The sequence below is a fragment of the Gigantopelta aegis genome, chromosome 9 (genome assembly GCF_016097555.1).
Source record: "Gigantopelta aegis isolate Gae_Host chromosome 9, Gae_host_genome, whole genome shotgun sequence".
In the NCBI taxonomy this organism is placed as follows: Eukaryota; Metazoa; Mollusca; class Gastropoda; order Neomphalida; family Peltospiridae; genus Gigantopelta; species Gigantopelta aegis.
The window spans coordinates 40,460,000-40,477,755 of NC_054707.1; the positions used below are offsets into that span (position 1 = coordinate 40,460,000).

Genomic DNA, 17,756 nt, shown 5'->3' on the forward strand with positions numbered 1-17,756 from the left:
GTCGATCCCGCTTACGTGCATGAAACAGTGGGCAGACCTGGCACTGGCTAGTATGTATTGATGTATGAATATCTATATGTTGTATGTATGTATGTCGAGGTTGACTATTACATACATAGATATTAACGCACTGGCGCAGAGGATAATTAAATCCTTTCTGGCCTCAAAAATTGTCTCATACCGTTGCTGGGACTCGAACCTGTGGCACCGAATCGCCCGCAAATTGCAAGACTAACCACGATGCGCTCTGAGCTATCGAAGCATCCATAAAAAGGATGTTCTTTAACTCAACCACATGCATGGGGCCTACAATCTACGCGGTCGATCCCGCTTACGTGCATGAAACAGTGGGCAGACCTGGCACTGGCTAGTATGTATTGATGTATGCATATCTATATATTGTATGTATGTATGTCGAGGTTGACTATTACATACATAGATATTAACGCACTGGCGCAGAGGATAATTAAATCCTTTCTGGCCTCAAAAATTGTCTCATGCCGTTGCTGGGACTCGAACCTGTGGCACCGAATCGCCCGCAAATTGCAAGACTAACCACGATACGCTCTGAGCTATCGAAGCATCCATAAAAACGATGTTCTTTAACTCAACCACATGCATGGGGCCTACAATCTACGCGGTCGATCCCGCTTACGTGCATGAAACAGTGGGCAGACCTGGCACTGGCTAGTATGCATTGATGTATGAATATCTATATATTGTATGTATGTATGTCGAGGTTGACTATTACATACATGTATGTATGTATGTATGTATGTATGTATGTATGTATGTATTGATGTATAAATATCTATATATTGTATGTATGTCGAGGTTGACTGTTACATACATATATATTAACGCACTGGCGCAGGGGATAATTAAATCCTTTCTTGCCTCACAAATTGCCCCGTACCGTTGCTGGGACTCGAACCTATGGCACCGAACCGCCCGCAACTTTGCAGACTTGCCACGATACCTTTTGAGCTATGTATGTGTGTGTGTGTGTGTGTGTGTGTGTGTGTGTGTGTGTGTGTGTGTGTGTGTGTGTGTATGTGTGTGTATCTATCTATCTATATATCTATCTATCTATCAGTTGCTGTACCTTGGTGTCTTTGCAGGCAAATTGCTTCAATCGAAATAACAAGGACGCTTTCAAACAGGCTGTGAGAGGTATCGTCCAGGAAAATGTCAAGTAAGTTGATGCAAGTTTGATGGTTTTACTTAAACGTCAGCCACGTGCTGTCACGCAAAGCAGTCTTGAAATGTCGTGCTTATTTATATCCAAGTAAGGACCAAGCTTGATGTCCTGGACATACACACACACAGACACACACACATACATATACACACAGACACACACACACACACATACATACACACACACACACAGATACCACACACACACACAGAGATACACACACCACATACACAGACAAACACAGACACGCACACAGAGATACACACACCACACACAGACAAACACAGACACACACACACACACACACACACACACACACACAGAAGATACACACACCACACACACAGACAAACACACAGGCACACACACACAGAGATACACACTCAACACACAAACACAGACACACACAGGCACACACACAGAGAGATACATATACACACACACACGCACGCACACATACATACATAAATACACACACACACACACACACAGAGATACATACACACACAGAGATATTCACACACACACATACACACACGCACAAACAAACACAAGCACACACACACACACAGATATATATACACACACACAGAGATACATACACACACACATACACATACACATACACACACACAGAGATACATACACACACAGGTATACACACAGAGATACACACACATAAACAAACACAGACACACACAGGCACACACACACACAGACACACACACAGATACACACACACACATACACATACACACACACATTGATACATACACACACAGGCATACACACAGATACACACACATAAATAAACAGACACACACAGGAACACACACACAGATTCACACATACACACACACACATACATACACACACACACACATACACACACACATACATACACACACACACACACACACACACACACACACACACACAGACACACACATATACATACACACACACACACACACACACACACACACATATACAGTCTCCTCGTCTGTTTGTTGCAGAATTTAGCATGGGTTGGTTGGGTCGTAGACCCATTCTGGAATCGGGAGTTTTTCCATCCTCAACGACTAGTATATCAAAGGCCACTCTGTGGGAAAATGCGTATAAAATGTTGCAGTTTCCTCTAAGACTTTGTTTAAACAATTACAAAAAACCCAGCTGATGTGCATTAGTGAAAGAAATGTTTTATTTAACGACGCACTCAACACATTTTATTTACGGTTATATGGCGTCAGACATATGGTTAAGGACCACACAGATTCTAAGAGGAAACCCGCTGTCGCCACTACATGGGCTACTCTTCCGATTAGCAGCAAGGGATCTTTTATTTGCGCTTCCCACAGGCAGGATAGCACAAACCATGGCCTTTGTTGAACCAGTTATGGATCACTGGTCGGTGCAAGTGGTTTACACCTAACCACTGAGCCTTGCGGAGCACTCACTCAGGGTTTGGAGTCGGTATCTGGATTACAAATCCCATGCCTCGACTGGGATCCGAACCCAGTACCTACCAGCCTGTAGACCGATGGCCTGCCACGACGCCACCGAGGTCATGTGGTTGGCCCCCAATATAAAGTCCTGCGTAAAAACCAGTCTATCAAGCATTACTAGAGTACATTGATTTATTAATCATGGGTTAATCATTATTGGATGTCAAATACATGTATTTGGTAATTTTTAATATAGTCCTAGAGTGAATGAATGAGTGAATGAATGAATGAGTGAATGAATGAATGAGTGAATGAGTGAATGAATGAATGAGTGAATGAATGAATGAATGAGTGAATGAATGAATGAGTGAGTGAATGAATGAATGAATGAGTGAATGAATGAATGAGTGAGTGAATGAATGAATGAGTGAATGAATGAGTGAATGAATGAATGAGTGAATGAGTGAGTGAGTGAATGAATGAGTGAGTGAGTGAATGAATGAATGAGTGAGTGAATGAATGAATGAATGAATGAATGAATGAATGAATGAATGAATGAATGAGTGAATGAATGAATGAATGAATGAGTGAATGAATGAGAATGAGTGAATGAATGAGTGAGTGAATGAATGAATGAATGAATGAATGAGTGAGTGAATGAATGAATGAATGAGTGAGTGAATGAATGAGTGAGTGAATGAATGAATGAATGAATGAATGAGTGAATGAATGAATGAATGAATGAATGAGTGAATGAGTGAATGAGTGAATGAATGAATGAATGAGTGAATGAATGAATGAGTGAATGAATGAATGAATGAGTGAATGAATGAATGAATGAATGGATGTTTTATGACTCCCCAGCACAAAAATAGAGATGGGCTATTGGGTGTCAAACAAGGTAAGTACACCAGTATGATTATTTCCATTTAAATTTAATGACACAGTCTTGGAGAGAAAACCCACTACATGTTTCCATTAGTAGCAAGGGATCTTTTATATGCACCATCCCACAGACAGGGTAGTACATACCACGGCCTTTGATATATCAGTCTGGTACGAAAAATAACCCAATGGGGCCCACCAACGGGGATCGATCCTAGTCTGACCGTGCATCAAGCGAGCGCTTTACGACTGGGCTACGTCCCCCCTCCAGCAAGCATTAGCGACAAACGACTGGCTGAAATTACCCTGTTGTCTTAAAAATAGCACTTGACGATGCTCTTCTACACTTTCAATCTTTGTGTATTAAGCAATATTTTGTTGTTTATTTTCAGAGTGAATATGGCATTACGACAGTCCGCGGAATTCCAACGAGTCTTTAACTGCCCCGCGTCATCCAACATGGTTTCTAGCATCAAATGTGATATGTACTGAAAATCTCAGTAATGACGCTTGGTGTATGGTACATTTCTAGCTTATGAGGAACGGAGAGTGTTGTTGCAGGGTGGGGGTTATGACGTTTAATGAATATACTTTGAACAAATGTTTTTGTATCAACAACATTGTAAGACAAAAAGAATGAACGAAAAAACGAGAAGAAGACATAACATAAAAAAGAAACAATACGAAATATAAGTATATTTAAAAATCACCCCCCCCCCCCAAAAAAAAAAAAAAAAAAAAAAAGCACAAAAAAAAGCAACAAACTAAAGCGGATCCAGTGAGTGGTCACAGGTATCCCGTGACCCCACGCACGTTTGATTTTTTTTTTTTTGCTTTAATTCATCCTCCTCAATATCCAACACTAAATTGCCCCGAAAACGCGTATCTTAGCATCTTTATTACAAAGGTTTCCAGGAACCCCCCTCCTAACCGTCTACAGATAGTGCTCCCTATGGAGCTTGGTTAATTTGCTTTCGGCAGATTCAAACTTTCCCTTTTTAGAATTTTGTGACTCCCCCTTTACATCATCCTCGATCCGCCCTGATTATATTTACTAGTTAATATAGTAACGTATCCAGGAATGTTGATGATGGGTGCGGCCTCCAACGTAATTTTCTTTTGTTTTAATTTCAAACTGATTTTCCTGGTTCACGCAAATCGTTCTGGACACACACCTCATATCAGCTATACGCGCTGTCAGTCCAGGGCCTCGTTCCACAGAGCGATCTTAGCGCTAGGATCACCTTAAGTGCATATACTAGCTGTGCAGTTACGGTGATCTTAGGGCTAAGATCGCTTCGTGGAAAGGGGCCCAGGACAGGAGGTAATGGTTAGGTGTCTGTGAGAGGGAAGTCGATGTAGTGGCCTCTTTATTGAGACGTTAAAGAGACAAACCCTAGTTTTTAAACACTATGGCGTATTTTTCACTGTTACAACCGTTTGTGATAATTGAAATCACACATTACGTAAGATTTATTATTTAGATTATAAATTTCCATGCATCCCAAGTTTTTTTTAATTATTCTAGTGTTTCTGATACCACGAAATGGATTTTTCATTTTTATTAAAACACACTTACGGTGTAGCGGTTATGGAGACGAGGTCTAGTCATCTTTTAAGGGTATTTTACTGTTTGACTCTTTCTTTCACTCTATTGTACCTTTAGCCAAATGTGTTACAAGTTTGTAGACTAACCCAAGTTAGTGTCCGTTTTCACAGGTTAAATCTAGGGTCTGTGACTTTAAAACTCACTCTTAGGTGTGACACTTTGTAATACATGTACCACGAAATGCATTTTTTATTATCCAAAAAACTCACGAACCTCTGAGAAGTAACGGTTATGGGCACTAGCTCTACTTTATTTAAGAGGGTATATCCATGTTTCAACGTCACAAACTCGTTTACTCTATTCACCGGCCTCGGTGGCGCAGTGGCTAAGCCATCGGACTACAGGCTGGTAGGTACAGGGTTCACAGCCCGGTACCGGCTCCAACCCAGAGCGAGTTCTTAAGCGCTGATTGGGTAAGGCCACTACACCCTCTTGTCTCTCACTAACCACTAACCAACTAACAACTAACCCACTGTCCTGAACAGACAGCCCAGGACAGCGTGTTTAAACCTTAATTGGATATAAGCACGAAAATAAGTTGAAATGAAATTACTCTATCCTAACTTTATCCAGATGTGTTACAGGTTTGTAAATTAACCAAACTTTGTTGTAGTTTCCACTAGTTGAAACTAGGGTCAGCGACTTTAATTCACTCTGCTAAGAATACCAATATGTTTGTTTGGATTTCCTGTCATTTTAATGTTTGTTCCACACAAATACAGTACAATACAAATATACCTCTAATTAATTAACAAGAATGATAAAAGTGAATGTAGAACTAAGTGATACAAAATTAACGACAATTCTTTCCAAAATGAGGATGTACATTTATACGAGTTTGTCTCACTATCTGTGCCTTGATTATAAATATATTCACATTAGTACAATCGTTTTTATAATTAAGGCATTTAGCATTAATAAATATAATTTAAGATTATCATGGCTGGCAATCCTTTGTGTATGGTTATTTTTAATTATTAATTTTTTTCAATACGTTTTTCTTAATTCATGGAACGCATTTCTAACTCGATAATGTTTAGACAAAATGGGCAGTATCTTCCCATGGAATTTGGGGAGTTTTATATCTTCCAGTTTCAATATTAAAATTATGTCAGCTTGTTCTTATTTTTGTTATTACAGAACGTTCATGATTTTACCTCTTGTAAAATTATTATTAGTATCATTATACAAGTTACTACACATTGCTGACTTTGTATATGGGAACATTTTATGTATAGATATTTTATTTTCAAATTATTTTTGACAGTATTGTTTACTTCGAAATATCAGGCCATGATGCTTACGTCAACTGATATGTGTCATGTTTCTTTTCGACTTCTATTTCACAAAATATTCGAGTACAATATTTTATAGCATGTAATGTGTGAATGGTGGATAGTTTTCAATGCTGATTAAGAGTTAATCGATATGACATTAATTAAACAAAAACAAATGTTTGGGTTTTTTCTTCTTGCAATGATACAATATATGTATTTGTATTTATATTTCTAAATATATACGTTATGTATATGCATGTGTATATGTGCACGTATATTTAATGTAATAAAATTCCTTGTATTCAATTAGTGTATGTAAAATCTATAATTTCAGTTGTCATGTCAAAAGTAACTACAATTTATTACCAGCATCCATTTGTATATTAAACCGTTTTACAAGACGATTACTTAGTTTGTTATTTTCTTTACTACAATTACACACAATAATGATAATTAGGCCATTAGTCCAGTGATAAAGCGCTCGCCTGATGCGCTGTCGGTCTAGGATCTCCGTCAACGGAATATTTCTCATTCCAGCCAGTGCATCACGACTGATATATCAAAGGCCGTCGTATTTGCTATCCTGTCTGTGGGATGATGCATATAAAAATATCCCTTGCTACTAATGGGGAAAATGTAGCGGGTTTAATCTCTAAGACTATAATTATGTCAAAATTGACATCCAATAGCCAATGATTAATAAATCAATGTGAATGACACTCTGATATAGACATTGTACGTTGTCAGAAGAGGAAACTCGCTACATGTTTCCTAATGCAGCAAGGGATTTTTTATATGCACTTTCCCACAGGCAGGAAAGCACATGTCATACCACGGCCTTTTGACCAGTTGTGGTGCACTGGTTATAACGAGAAAAAAAACCCAATCAGTTGAATGGATCCACCGAGGTGGTACGATCCTGCAACGCAGGCACCTCAAGCGAGCACTCAACCCACTGAGCTCAATCCCGCCCCAAACCAAAACAATCATTTGTTTAGCAGAAGACACACACACTCTCTACTCGTCACTACTTCTTCCCATAGGCGTACGAGAATGGGGGTGGGGGGGGTAAATTGCAACCCCCCCAGTGCTGGAGCAAAACCTTAAATTTGGGCAAAAATGTGCTAACTGGAGACCTTTTTACCATGTATCCTCAAAACTATTGTAATCCATGTAAACATGCATAGTGATTCGTTAGCAACCATATATATAGCTGTTTGGTAGTAATGCTAATATGATTAAATTATTTTTTTCCAGATTCGGGCATTTTCGTTTTATTCGAACAAAATACAGCCTGCCCCCGTACAAAAATGGGAGCCCGTACGCCTGTGCTTCTACCCAATTCAGACGTTAAGTCAAATATTTTGTTGTGTAAATAAAAGACGGAAAAGAAAGGGATGTTTGTTAATGACACCTTATACATTTGACACAACACACACAAGCGTGTAAAAAAAAAAAATTCGTAAAAAGTTCTCGATGTTCTGGAAACCTTCGTTTCAAAACGACGAACAATGGCGTGACGTAATGTCATTGTATTATAGAGGGGCGAGGCGTAGCCCAGTGGTACAGCGCTCGCTTGATGCGCGGTCGGTTTGGGATCGTTCCCCGTCAGTGGGCCCATTGCGCTATTTCTCGCTCCAGCCAGTGCACCACGACTGGTGATGTACAACGATAGGAGGAAAGAAAGAAATGTTTTTTATTTAACGACGCTCTCAACACATTTTATTTACGGTTATATGGCGTCAGACATATGGCTAAGGACCACAGAGATTTTGAGAGGAAACCCGCTGTCGCCACTTCATGGGCTACTCTGCACTTCCCACAGGCAGGATAGCACAAACCATGGCCTTTGTTGAACCAGTTATGGATCACTGGTCGGTGCAAATGGTTTACACCTACCCATTGAGCCTTACGGAGCACTCACTCAGGGTTTGGAGTCGGTATCTGGATTAAAAAACCTATGCCTCGACTGGGCCTGCCTGTAGACCGATGGCCTAACCACGACGCCACCGAGGCCGGTCCGGTAGGAGGACTATTGAGAAAAAGAAAGAAGTGTTTTATTTAACGACGCACTCAACACCTTTTATTTACGGTTATATGGCGTCAGACATATGGTTAAGGACCACACAGATTTTGAGAGGAAACCCGCTGTCGCCACTACATGGGCTACTCTTCCGATTGGCAGCAAGGGATCTTTTATTTGTGCTTCCCACAGGCAGGATAGCACAAACCATGGCCTTTGTTGAACCAGTTATGGATCACTGGTCGGTGCAAGTGGTTTACACCTACCCATTGAGCCTTGCGGAGCACTCACTCAGGGTTTGGAGTCGGTATCTGGATTAAAAATCCCATGCCTCGACTGGGATCCGAACCCAGTACCTACCAGCCTGTAGACCGATGGCCTGCCACGACGCCACCGAGGCCGGTGACTACTGAGGAAATCTTACCACCAGTTTGCTCGCTGGAAAACAGAAACGGTCGCAGAACCGACATTGCGGGTAGTGGTTAGCCTGCGTTTTCATTAATTTTCATTTTAACTTTATCTTCGTGCTTATATCCAATTAAGGTTCAAACACGCTGTCCTGGGCACACACCTCAGCTGTCTGTAGCTGTCTGTCCAAGGCAGTGGGTTAGTTGTTAGTTGGTTAGTGAGAGAGAAGAGGGTATACTGGCATTACACCTACCCATTCAGCCCTTTCAGAACGCTCTGGGTAGGAGCATGTACCGGGCTGCGAACCCGGCACCTACCAGCCTGTAGTCTGATGGCTTAACCACGACTTCATCGAGGCCTGCGTTCCCGAGTCAGAATCCGATGATGAATAAATGGAATACATGCTACTGACAAAATCAGACGCCTCATGCAATATTTGATTTTTTAACCTTTACTATTTAGTGTTATGAGTAAATTCTTAAAATTAAAACAATGACTTGATTAACCCCCCAAACTTTGATCGCAAGCGACGGACAATGGCGTGACGTAATATCATTGTAATATAAAGATGGGGTGTAACTTAATAGTAGAGCGTTGACATGAGGTCGCTCTTGGTCGAACGACTCTGCAATCACAACTGTGGAAGTAACAAGAAATAATTAAAAGCAAAATCATATGTTTCAAATCAAATTTGTCTGTGGGATGCTGCCACAAATAGGGAGATGTAGGAAATAACAGCAAATTAAAGAAGTTTGGTGCATTGTAAGATGTTTCCGACTAATAAAATATTTCTACGATTAAACTTACATATTAAATATATTTTCTTGTTTAGAATATCAGTGTCTGTATATTCAATGTGTTTCTGATCGTCTTAATATTTGTAAGAAGCCCAAACTGGATTTTGTCTTCTAATAATTTCGTACGTACGAAAAAACATATTTTAGGATACCTCCACGATTCGTCAAACATTCGTTTATTCGACTTGGCATGCTACGCACTAGTGACGATTTCAGGAAGTCTATCCCACTCCTCTTGCAGCGCCTGGGCAAGTTCAGCTAAAGTAGCCGACCATGTCCCAGACGTGCTCTATGGGGGGAAGGTCAGGGCTCATTGCTGGCCATGACATTATGGCAACGTTTTGCTGCTGAATGTAGTTATTTACGATATGTGCACGGTGGGTCCGAGCATTGATATCTTGAAACACTAACCGTCGACCAGCACTGCAAGCAAACGGGACAACAATCAGCGCCCGTATGTTATATCGGTAGTACTGACCAGTGAACCTCCCTTGAACAATACGTAATGATTTTCTATCAGTCACAGTGAGGCCATCCCACATCATAACTGAACAATCTGTCATGTGGCCTGAGGTTGACTTTGCTTGGCGTATATTTCAGAAAACATTACACGAGACGATCGACGATTCCCCCAGTTTTTACGCTGTGTACACCATTGGCGCCTGTCTACCATGTGGCGATTCGTTATTGGTGTCACATCACGTGGTCGCCGAGCATGCAGATAGCAGCAAGTAGACGATTCTAATCGTCTGACCTGTCACTCGGACCCCAGTAGCCTGGTGTAATTGTGCAGCGATTTGAGTTACGTGCGTATATGCCACAAAAGCTTCACGCACGCCTGTCACGGGCTTAATCTCTGACTTTCGACAATTTCGGGCCCTGAAGGGGGGTGGGGGTGGGGGGGGTGGGGGGGGGGGGGGGGGGGGGGGGGGGGGGGGGTGGGGGGGTAAGTTTGAGGTGGGCGGAATTTGGAATAGTAAATTTAGCGGTCGGTCAAAGAAAGAAATGTTTCATTTAACGACGCACTCAACACATTATTTTACGGTTATATGGCGTCAGACATAAGGTTAAGGATCACGCAGATATTGAGAGAGGAAACCCGCTGTCGCCACTTCATGGGCTACTCTTTCCGATTAGCAGCTAGGGATCTTTTATATGCACCATCCCACAGACAGGGTAGTACATACCACGGCCTTTGATATACCAGTCGTGGTACACTGGCTGGAACGAGAAATAGCCCAATGGGTCCACCGACGGGGATCGATCCCACACCGACCGCGCATCGAGCGAACGCTGTACCACTGGGCTACGTCCCGCCCCCGGTCCTAAATAGAATAATCTGCTGCATCCTACTTATGTCTGGACTAAGAAATTAACTCCAAAAGTAATTTTGATTGCTCGGCCTAAAAGCTTTTAAGGTGATTTGAGCAATTGAACGGGCGCCAAAGTAAAGTGCGGTGGACTGTTTACAAAAAAATAAACATAAAGATTTTGAACCAGGGCCAAAAAACTTAAAAGTCCAACTAAGCCCCCGAAAAGGAGGTTACCTGTCCTAAGAGAGGTTGGCGCCTACGACGAGCTGATGAGGGGAGAGGCGGTCAAGTTCAGGACTTCGTGCTTCCTGTCCACGATAGCTGGGATGAAGTTTCAAACAACTCCCTACCCACGTGTATGGGGCTACTACGTGTTGCACGTGCACATTTTCGGCTGTTTCGGTGTTAGGTTGTGCACCCATGAACATTCTTTCCTAGGCAGTCATTTTTAAAAGCTGATCTTTGTCCAGTCATTGATAATGATATTTGCATTTTAAATTCCCCTACTTTTTTTGAAGAGAATAATAGGATTACAAGTTAGTGCTGTGGCTTAAGGATAGCTAATTCTTGCATGTCTGCGAAACACAAAACAAAAACAAAAAACAAACAAAAAAGAAAAAAAAAGAAAAAAAAAGCGGTTAATGAAAGTTCGCTGAAATAAATTTGATGGAATACCACACTGATTTGGATATATTAGTAACTTTAATTTATGGCAATGTCTTATACTAAAACTTTAAACGTCGCTTATATTAAAACAGATTGGATTAATTAAAGAATTTGTTATTCATCTTAATAATGCAGATTTTACTGTCTTATACAAAAAACAAAACAACATTACATGTACTTTACTTTCCGATGTGAATTACTTAAAAGACACACATGGATGAATTTTCAAATTCTAACTGACACCAAAATTAGCATTTTAAAATATGCCTGGTGCAATTATTAACCTGGGTCTCATTCTACAAGGCGATCTAAGTGCTAAGATTACTTTAAGCGCATACGGTAGTTTTACAATAGTGTAGGACTTACGGTCAATTCATACCCTGATTGCCGACCTCATGCGAAATGGAATTTTATTTTTTATTAGGTTGATGCATTTTAAACGAAAGGGGCGGGATTTAACTCAGTCAGTCGAGTGCTCGCTTGAGGTGCTTGCGTTACAGGATCGAACCACCTCGGTAGATCCATTCAACTGATTGGATTTTTTCTCGTTCCAACTAGTGCACCACAACTGGTCAAAGGCCGTTGTATGTGCTTTCCTGTCTCTGTGAAAGTGCATATAAAAGATCCCTTGTTGCATTAGGAAAAATGTAGCGGGTTTGACATCCAATAGCCGATGATGATTAATTAATCAATGTGCTCTTGTGGTGTCGTTAAACAAAATAAACTTCTTTTTTTTTTAAACGAAAAAGCATTGAACGAACGCGCACCAAAATTTCACAGAACTCTGTTAAAACCGCACCGACTTCACTGAAAAATGATGATTAGGTTTCAACAGAAGCAGGACTGGGCGAGTCAACTACTCGCCAACAAGAGTCGGCCGTGAAGTATGAATCTAGCTTATAGTTTGTGATAAATGGAGCTTAATACGAAAACTTAACGTTTGATTTAATAACACAAACGTTGACGACGTTGCCCCCACCGTCTTCGTTGGAAACGTAATACCTATATCTCGGGATGTTTTCCACCATACTCGATGAAAGTTGGAAAGGGGCGCAACAATTTTTTATTTACACGGTATTAATTTTTCACTAAGCTTGGAGCATATTATTCAGCTCAGTTATGATGTTAAAATATTGGAAACGAAAAACGTAATAAAATTATGGTCGGTTTGGGTTAGAAAATTACTGGTTTAGGCAGAATAACTCTTCTAAAAACCTTAATAATACCAAAGGTAACTCATTTATTAATATTTTTACCCGATCCAGAGAAACGTTTCTTAATATATATATTAATAATGACAGTTTTGTAATTAATGCAATCCGGATGAAACTTATCTGTGATAATGTGTTTGTTTCTGATGTCGGTGTGTATATCTTGATAAGAGAGCAAAGTGTACACTGAACGGATAACACATTATCAGTACTGGGCCAAACACAGCTAATACTGACCCCTGTGTAACACATAGCTCACACCTTTGTTGTGTAAATAATGTAATTGTACGATATTTATTTCTCTTTTTTACCAAACAGAAAAGCTAGGTAAGTACAGTCAAGATTGAATCAAGGTTTATTTCGTACCATGGTCATTTCGTACCATCCATTATATATTGCCTAACCATTTCGTACATTAGTCATTTCGCACCATTGAGAAAAGTCATTTCGTATCATAGTCATTTCGTGCCATAGTCATTGTAAACATTCCCACAGTCTAGCTATTTAACTATGAGAAAATCTACAAATTGTGATATAATTTCTGAAATTCTTTTTTTAATAATAATATTATTAGCTGACGTGTGGGTCGGAAGGCTATTTTTAGATTATTTTGAGCCACACTCACCCTTTCTACTATATATAACGTCCATAGACCACACACCATTTAAATGTGATAAAATGTATAGATGACATTTTATAGAGAGTTTGTTTTGTTTAACGACACCACAAGAGCACACTGATGTATTAAAGGGACATTCCTGAGTTTGCTGCACTTTTTAAGATGTTATCGACTAACAGAGACTTTTTAACGATTGTAATTACATATCAAATATATTTTTCTGCATACAATATTAGTAGCTGTACACTAAACGTGTTTCTTATCGTTCTAATATTTGTACTAGGTTAAATTTCATTTTATTTCCTAAAAAAGATTTTTTCGTACGTACGAAATTATTTGAAGACAAAATCCAGTTTGGGCTTCTTACAAATATTAAGACGACCAGAAACACATTGAATATACAGACACTGATATTCTAAACAAGAAAATATATTTAATATGTAAGCTTAATCGTAGAAATATTTTATTAGTCGGAAACATCTTACAATACAACAAACTCGGGAATGTCCCTTTAATCATCGGCTATTGGATGTCAAAAATATGATCATTTTGATACAGTCATTTTGAGGAAATCCGATACATTTTTCTCATTAGTAGCAAGGGATCTTTTATATGCACCATCCCACAGACAGAATAGCACATACCACGGCTTTTGATACACCAGTCGTGGTGCACTGGCTGAAACGAGAAATAGCCCAATGTATCCACCGACGGGGATCGACCCTAGACCGATCGCGCATCAGACGTGCGCTTTACCACTAGGCTACGCATCTTACATGAAAATTAATTTGATCCATTTTTTTCAGGTACCATTTGTGTATGGCATAAAATGACCGGATATTATTGATTGTATTTTTCTTTTATAGCTCACACAAAAACAAACGCATCCAAGAACAACAATGTTAACATTAATCTGGTATGAACTCACTATGGTACGAAATGGCTTGATATTGTAGTGATGTCGTACCATGACAATAATAAATGGCTAGTAAAGTCCATACATCAAAACAATCTGTTGTAGATGGTGTTGTTTGCACCATGTGAAAGTTTGTAAGGTAATCCTTTTAAAAAATATGCTTTACCGTTCGAATATCACGTCTGACTATTCATTTTTATATTTTGGTAACTTTTTGCAATGGTACGATATGGCCATGGTACGATTTCACCAGCAACCTTCAAGATTAAATTTACTTGGTTCTAGCGAGTATGGTACCTGTTGAAAAAGAACGCACTGAATCAAATATGACACATTAAACACATCGCGTTTGTACTCACGCGAACTACAGATCTGGCAGCAGACGACATAGAAAATGCGCTCTATTTTCACAGCTGCACAATTTTTAACCCTATTCTCCAAGTCGAACACCCTACCGACTCCCCCCCCACCCCCCAACTCCCCACCACTCATTTGAAGCAAATATTTTTAAAAATCGGGAAACCTGGCCCGACTCCCCTAAAAATTCCGTTCGCCACAGTCTAGACCTCACCACCCCTGGTTTAAGGTATGTATTAATTAACGTGGGATTATCATTATTATTGTTTGTGTTTATAGAAAAAATATATTACTATAAATAATGACATATAAATATGATTATACTGATAACACAAACAGTTACAGATCCAGACCCACCTTTGGTGTGTTTTGGGTCTTACTGTTTGCAATGGAATGACATCTGGCTTATGTGCTACATCTATAAACACAGGCGGAATCTCGATGCTGATTTCAGACTGACAGCAATACAGGTATTTTGTCTTACTTGATATTGTTTTTCATAGTTTGCACGTTCTTTCTTTTATTAGCAAGTGCAAAATTTGTTCACTGAAGAAGACACAGAAATTTGCTGATGGCATTTCACAGAAGTCGTCTGCTGCTACTGCTACTGCTAGTGACACAAGCTGTGCATGCTCTCATCGACAATGAAGTATGCACGCCGGCATCTGTACCAGGTTAGAAACATGTTGGGGTCTTTTTTTGTGGTTCTTCATAATTTTATTATGTCGTGAAGGGAAGACGTATATTTGTGTTAGGTATCAAACACACTGTTTAGTACAGAGATTCAATTTTGGACTTTCAAAAATAATTAAGAGAGAGAGAGAGAGAGAGAGAGAGAGAGAGAGAGAGAGAGAGAGAGAGAGAGAGAGAGAGAGAGAGAGAGAGAGAGAGAGAGCATTGAAAAAGTGTATGGTGTGATCTACTATTTCTTGAAAGAAGTTAAGTCATCTAATAACAAATTGGTTTCTTACTTGGGGTCACAGCCAGCAATCCACTGTGGATCCAAGCTTTTAAATTAACATATTTTGATATTTAAAAAAAAAAAATTGTTTACAAATTATTGTTGACAGTTCCACCCCCACCACCAGAAATATCGAACCGCTACTCTGTGCACGTGGAATGGAAGGAAGTGTTCACAAACAGGACTTACACAGTTAAAGAGTTCTACGACGATACCATTGATATGGGAAGAATGACCATCCGGTCCCCGTTCGAAACTGACACTGATGTTATATTTAACTATGGCACCAGCGAAATATATATCTTAAAGAAAGGTGTGTTATTTATTTTTAAAATTTTGAACTCTGTATTGTGTCGTAACAAGACTTTGTGTGATTACTTCATGGGTGGAGTAACATTTTAACCTGATTTACATTACATGGTCAGCGCAAGATTTTTACCTTTGACTCAACATATTTTTAGTTTTTCCAATTTTCCACGGTAGCTACAATAACACCATCTACGTCAGAAATAATACTGCGCCGCCTCAAATAATATTGTAACGTGCAATAACACTGGAGTCCAAATTTGGGGGCATAGTCAAAGTCATAACAGTTGCCTTTGCTATATTAAAAATGTGTTGGAAAGCATTGAGGGCATGAAGGCAAATGAATTAGTGCCATGGCCAAAGAGAAGGGATCAGGGGAAAATACATAACTTTTTGTACACTTCATGTTTTTGGAGAAAAAGGGAGGAGGAGCCCATCGCCCGTCAATTCTGGAACTATTGTCAGAACAGAGACCGACTATTTTTGTGTTTGTCCTTATGGTTAACATATTTGCCAATACAGACTGCTAAGGTGGGTTTTTTAAAAATAATCTTGTGGATGGACCAGACTAATTTTAATAATCAAAAACGGAAAAAACCCTCCAAAACGGTTGTCTATTAAAACTGGTAACATTGAATAAAACAATATTTTTGTTTACTGATTGCAGGGAATTGTGAAACGAAACAAATGACAACTTACCACCACGAAGGCAAACAGTGGTTAACTCCCCTGACTATGATCTACCAAACCATAATGCAGACGAAAGATGTAAGCGGACACGCTTTTATTCACTTTTATTCTTGTGCTCAAACCATTTTGTATACATGTACTATATGCAATGAAACATATGTATCAATTGATGCTATACACGATATGACATTTATCTGTTATGTTCATACTCTTCCCAATAAGGAAGATTTACATGATGTCAAAAATTTAGTAACTTTGACATATAGTCTTAGAAAGGAACCCCGCTACGTTTTCCCGTTATTAGCAAGGACTATTTTTATATGCACCATCCCACAGACAGGATAGCATATACCACGGTCTTTGATATACCAGTCGTGGTACAACGGTTGGAACGAGAAATAGCCCAATATGCCCACCGACGAGGATCGATCCCAGACCGACCGCGCATCAAACGAGCGCTTTACCACTGGGTTACGTCACGCCCATGCTCAGAAAAACAGGTGCCCGTTACAGAGATGAACACTGAATAGAGTTGCCAGTTCGTTCTCCGGACCTCAATCCAATTGAACATGCGCAGCACAAGCTACAGGTAGCCATTTCACAGTGATAGATCCAACCACAGAGAGTCACAGCAAGACCTAGCTAGCAATGCAATTCCACAGATACTCGTTCAAACTTTGTTTACGAACATGAGACGACCATGCCTGGCTGTTATTATGGCAAATGGTCCTCACAGACGACATTGCATCATTGTACCTTATACATAATCATCTTCACGTCAGTGGCGTAGCTAGGGGGGAGCAGGGGGCCACACCCCCTCCCCCCAATCCCGGAAAATTAGGGGTGATCAGTGCCGGGGACAGTTGTTAGTAGGTCGATTACACTTTAAATTAGCTTTGTTTATTGTTTGGAAAACATTGTACCTTTTCGCTTATTAATAACATTAAAGAGACATTCCTGACTGATGTTATCGACTAACAGAGACGTTTTGACGAGTGTACTTATATCAAATATATTTGTCTGCATAAAATATTAGTGGCTGTATATTAAACGTGTTTCTGATCGTTCTAAT

General features: G+C 39.8%; 1 protein-coding gene across 1 annotated transcript in view; it reads left to right on the plus strand.

Moving 5' to 3' along the window:
* The window catches only part of LOC121382110 (endothelin-converting enzyme homolog), a 53,043-nt gene extending 48,803 nt beyond the window's left edge, over positions 1-4,240 (plus strand). The window contains exons 13-14 of the mRNA XM_041511611.1: positions 1,122-1,195; positions 3,924-4,240. Of these exons, the coding sequence (XP_041367545.1) occupies positions 1,122-1,195; positions 3,924-4,023 (174 nt within the window). The 3' untranslated portion in view covers positions 4,024-4,240. The remainder of the gene's footprint in view (positions 1-1,121; positions 1,196-3,923) is intronic.
* The last annotated feature ends 13,516 nt before the right edge of the window (positions 4,241-17,756 follow it).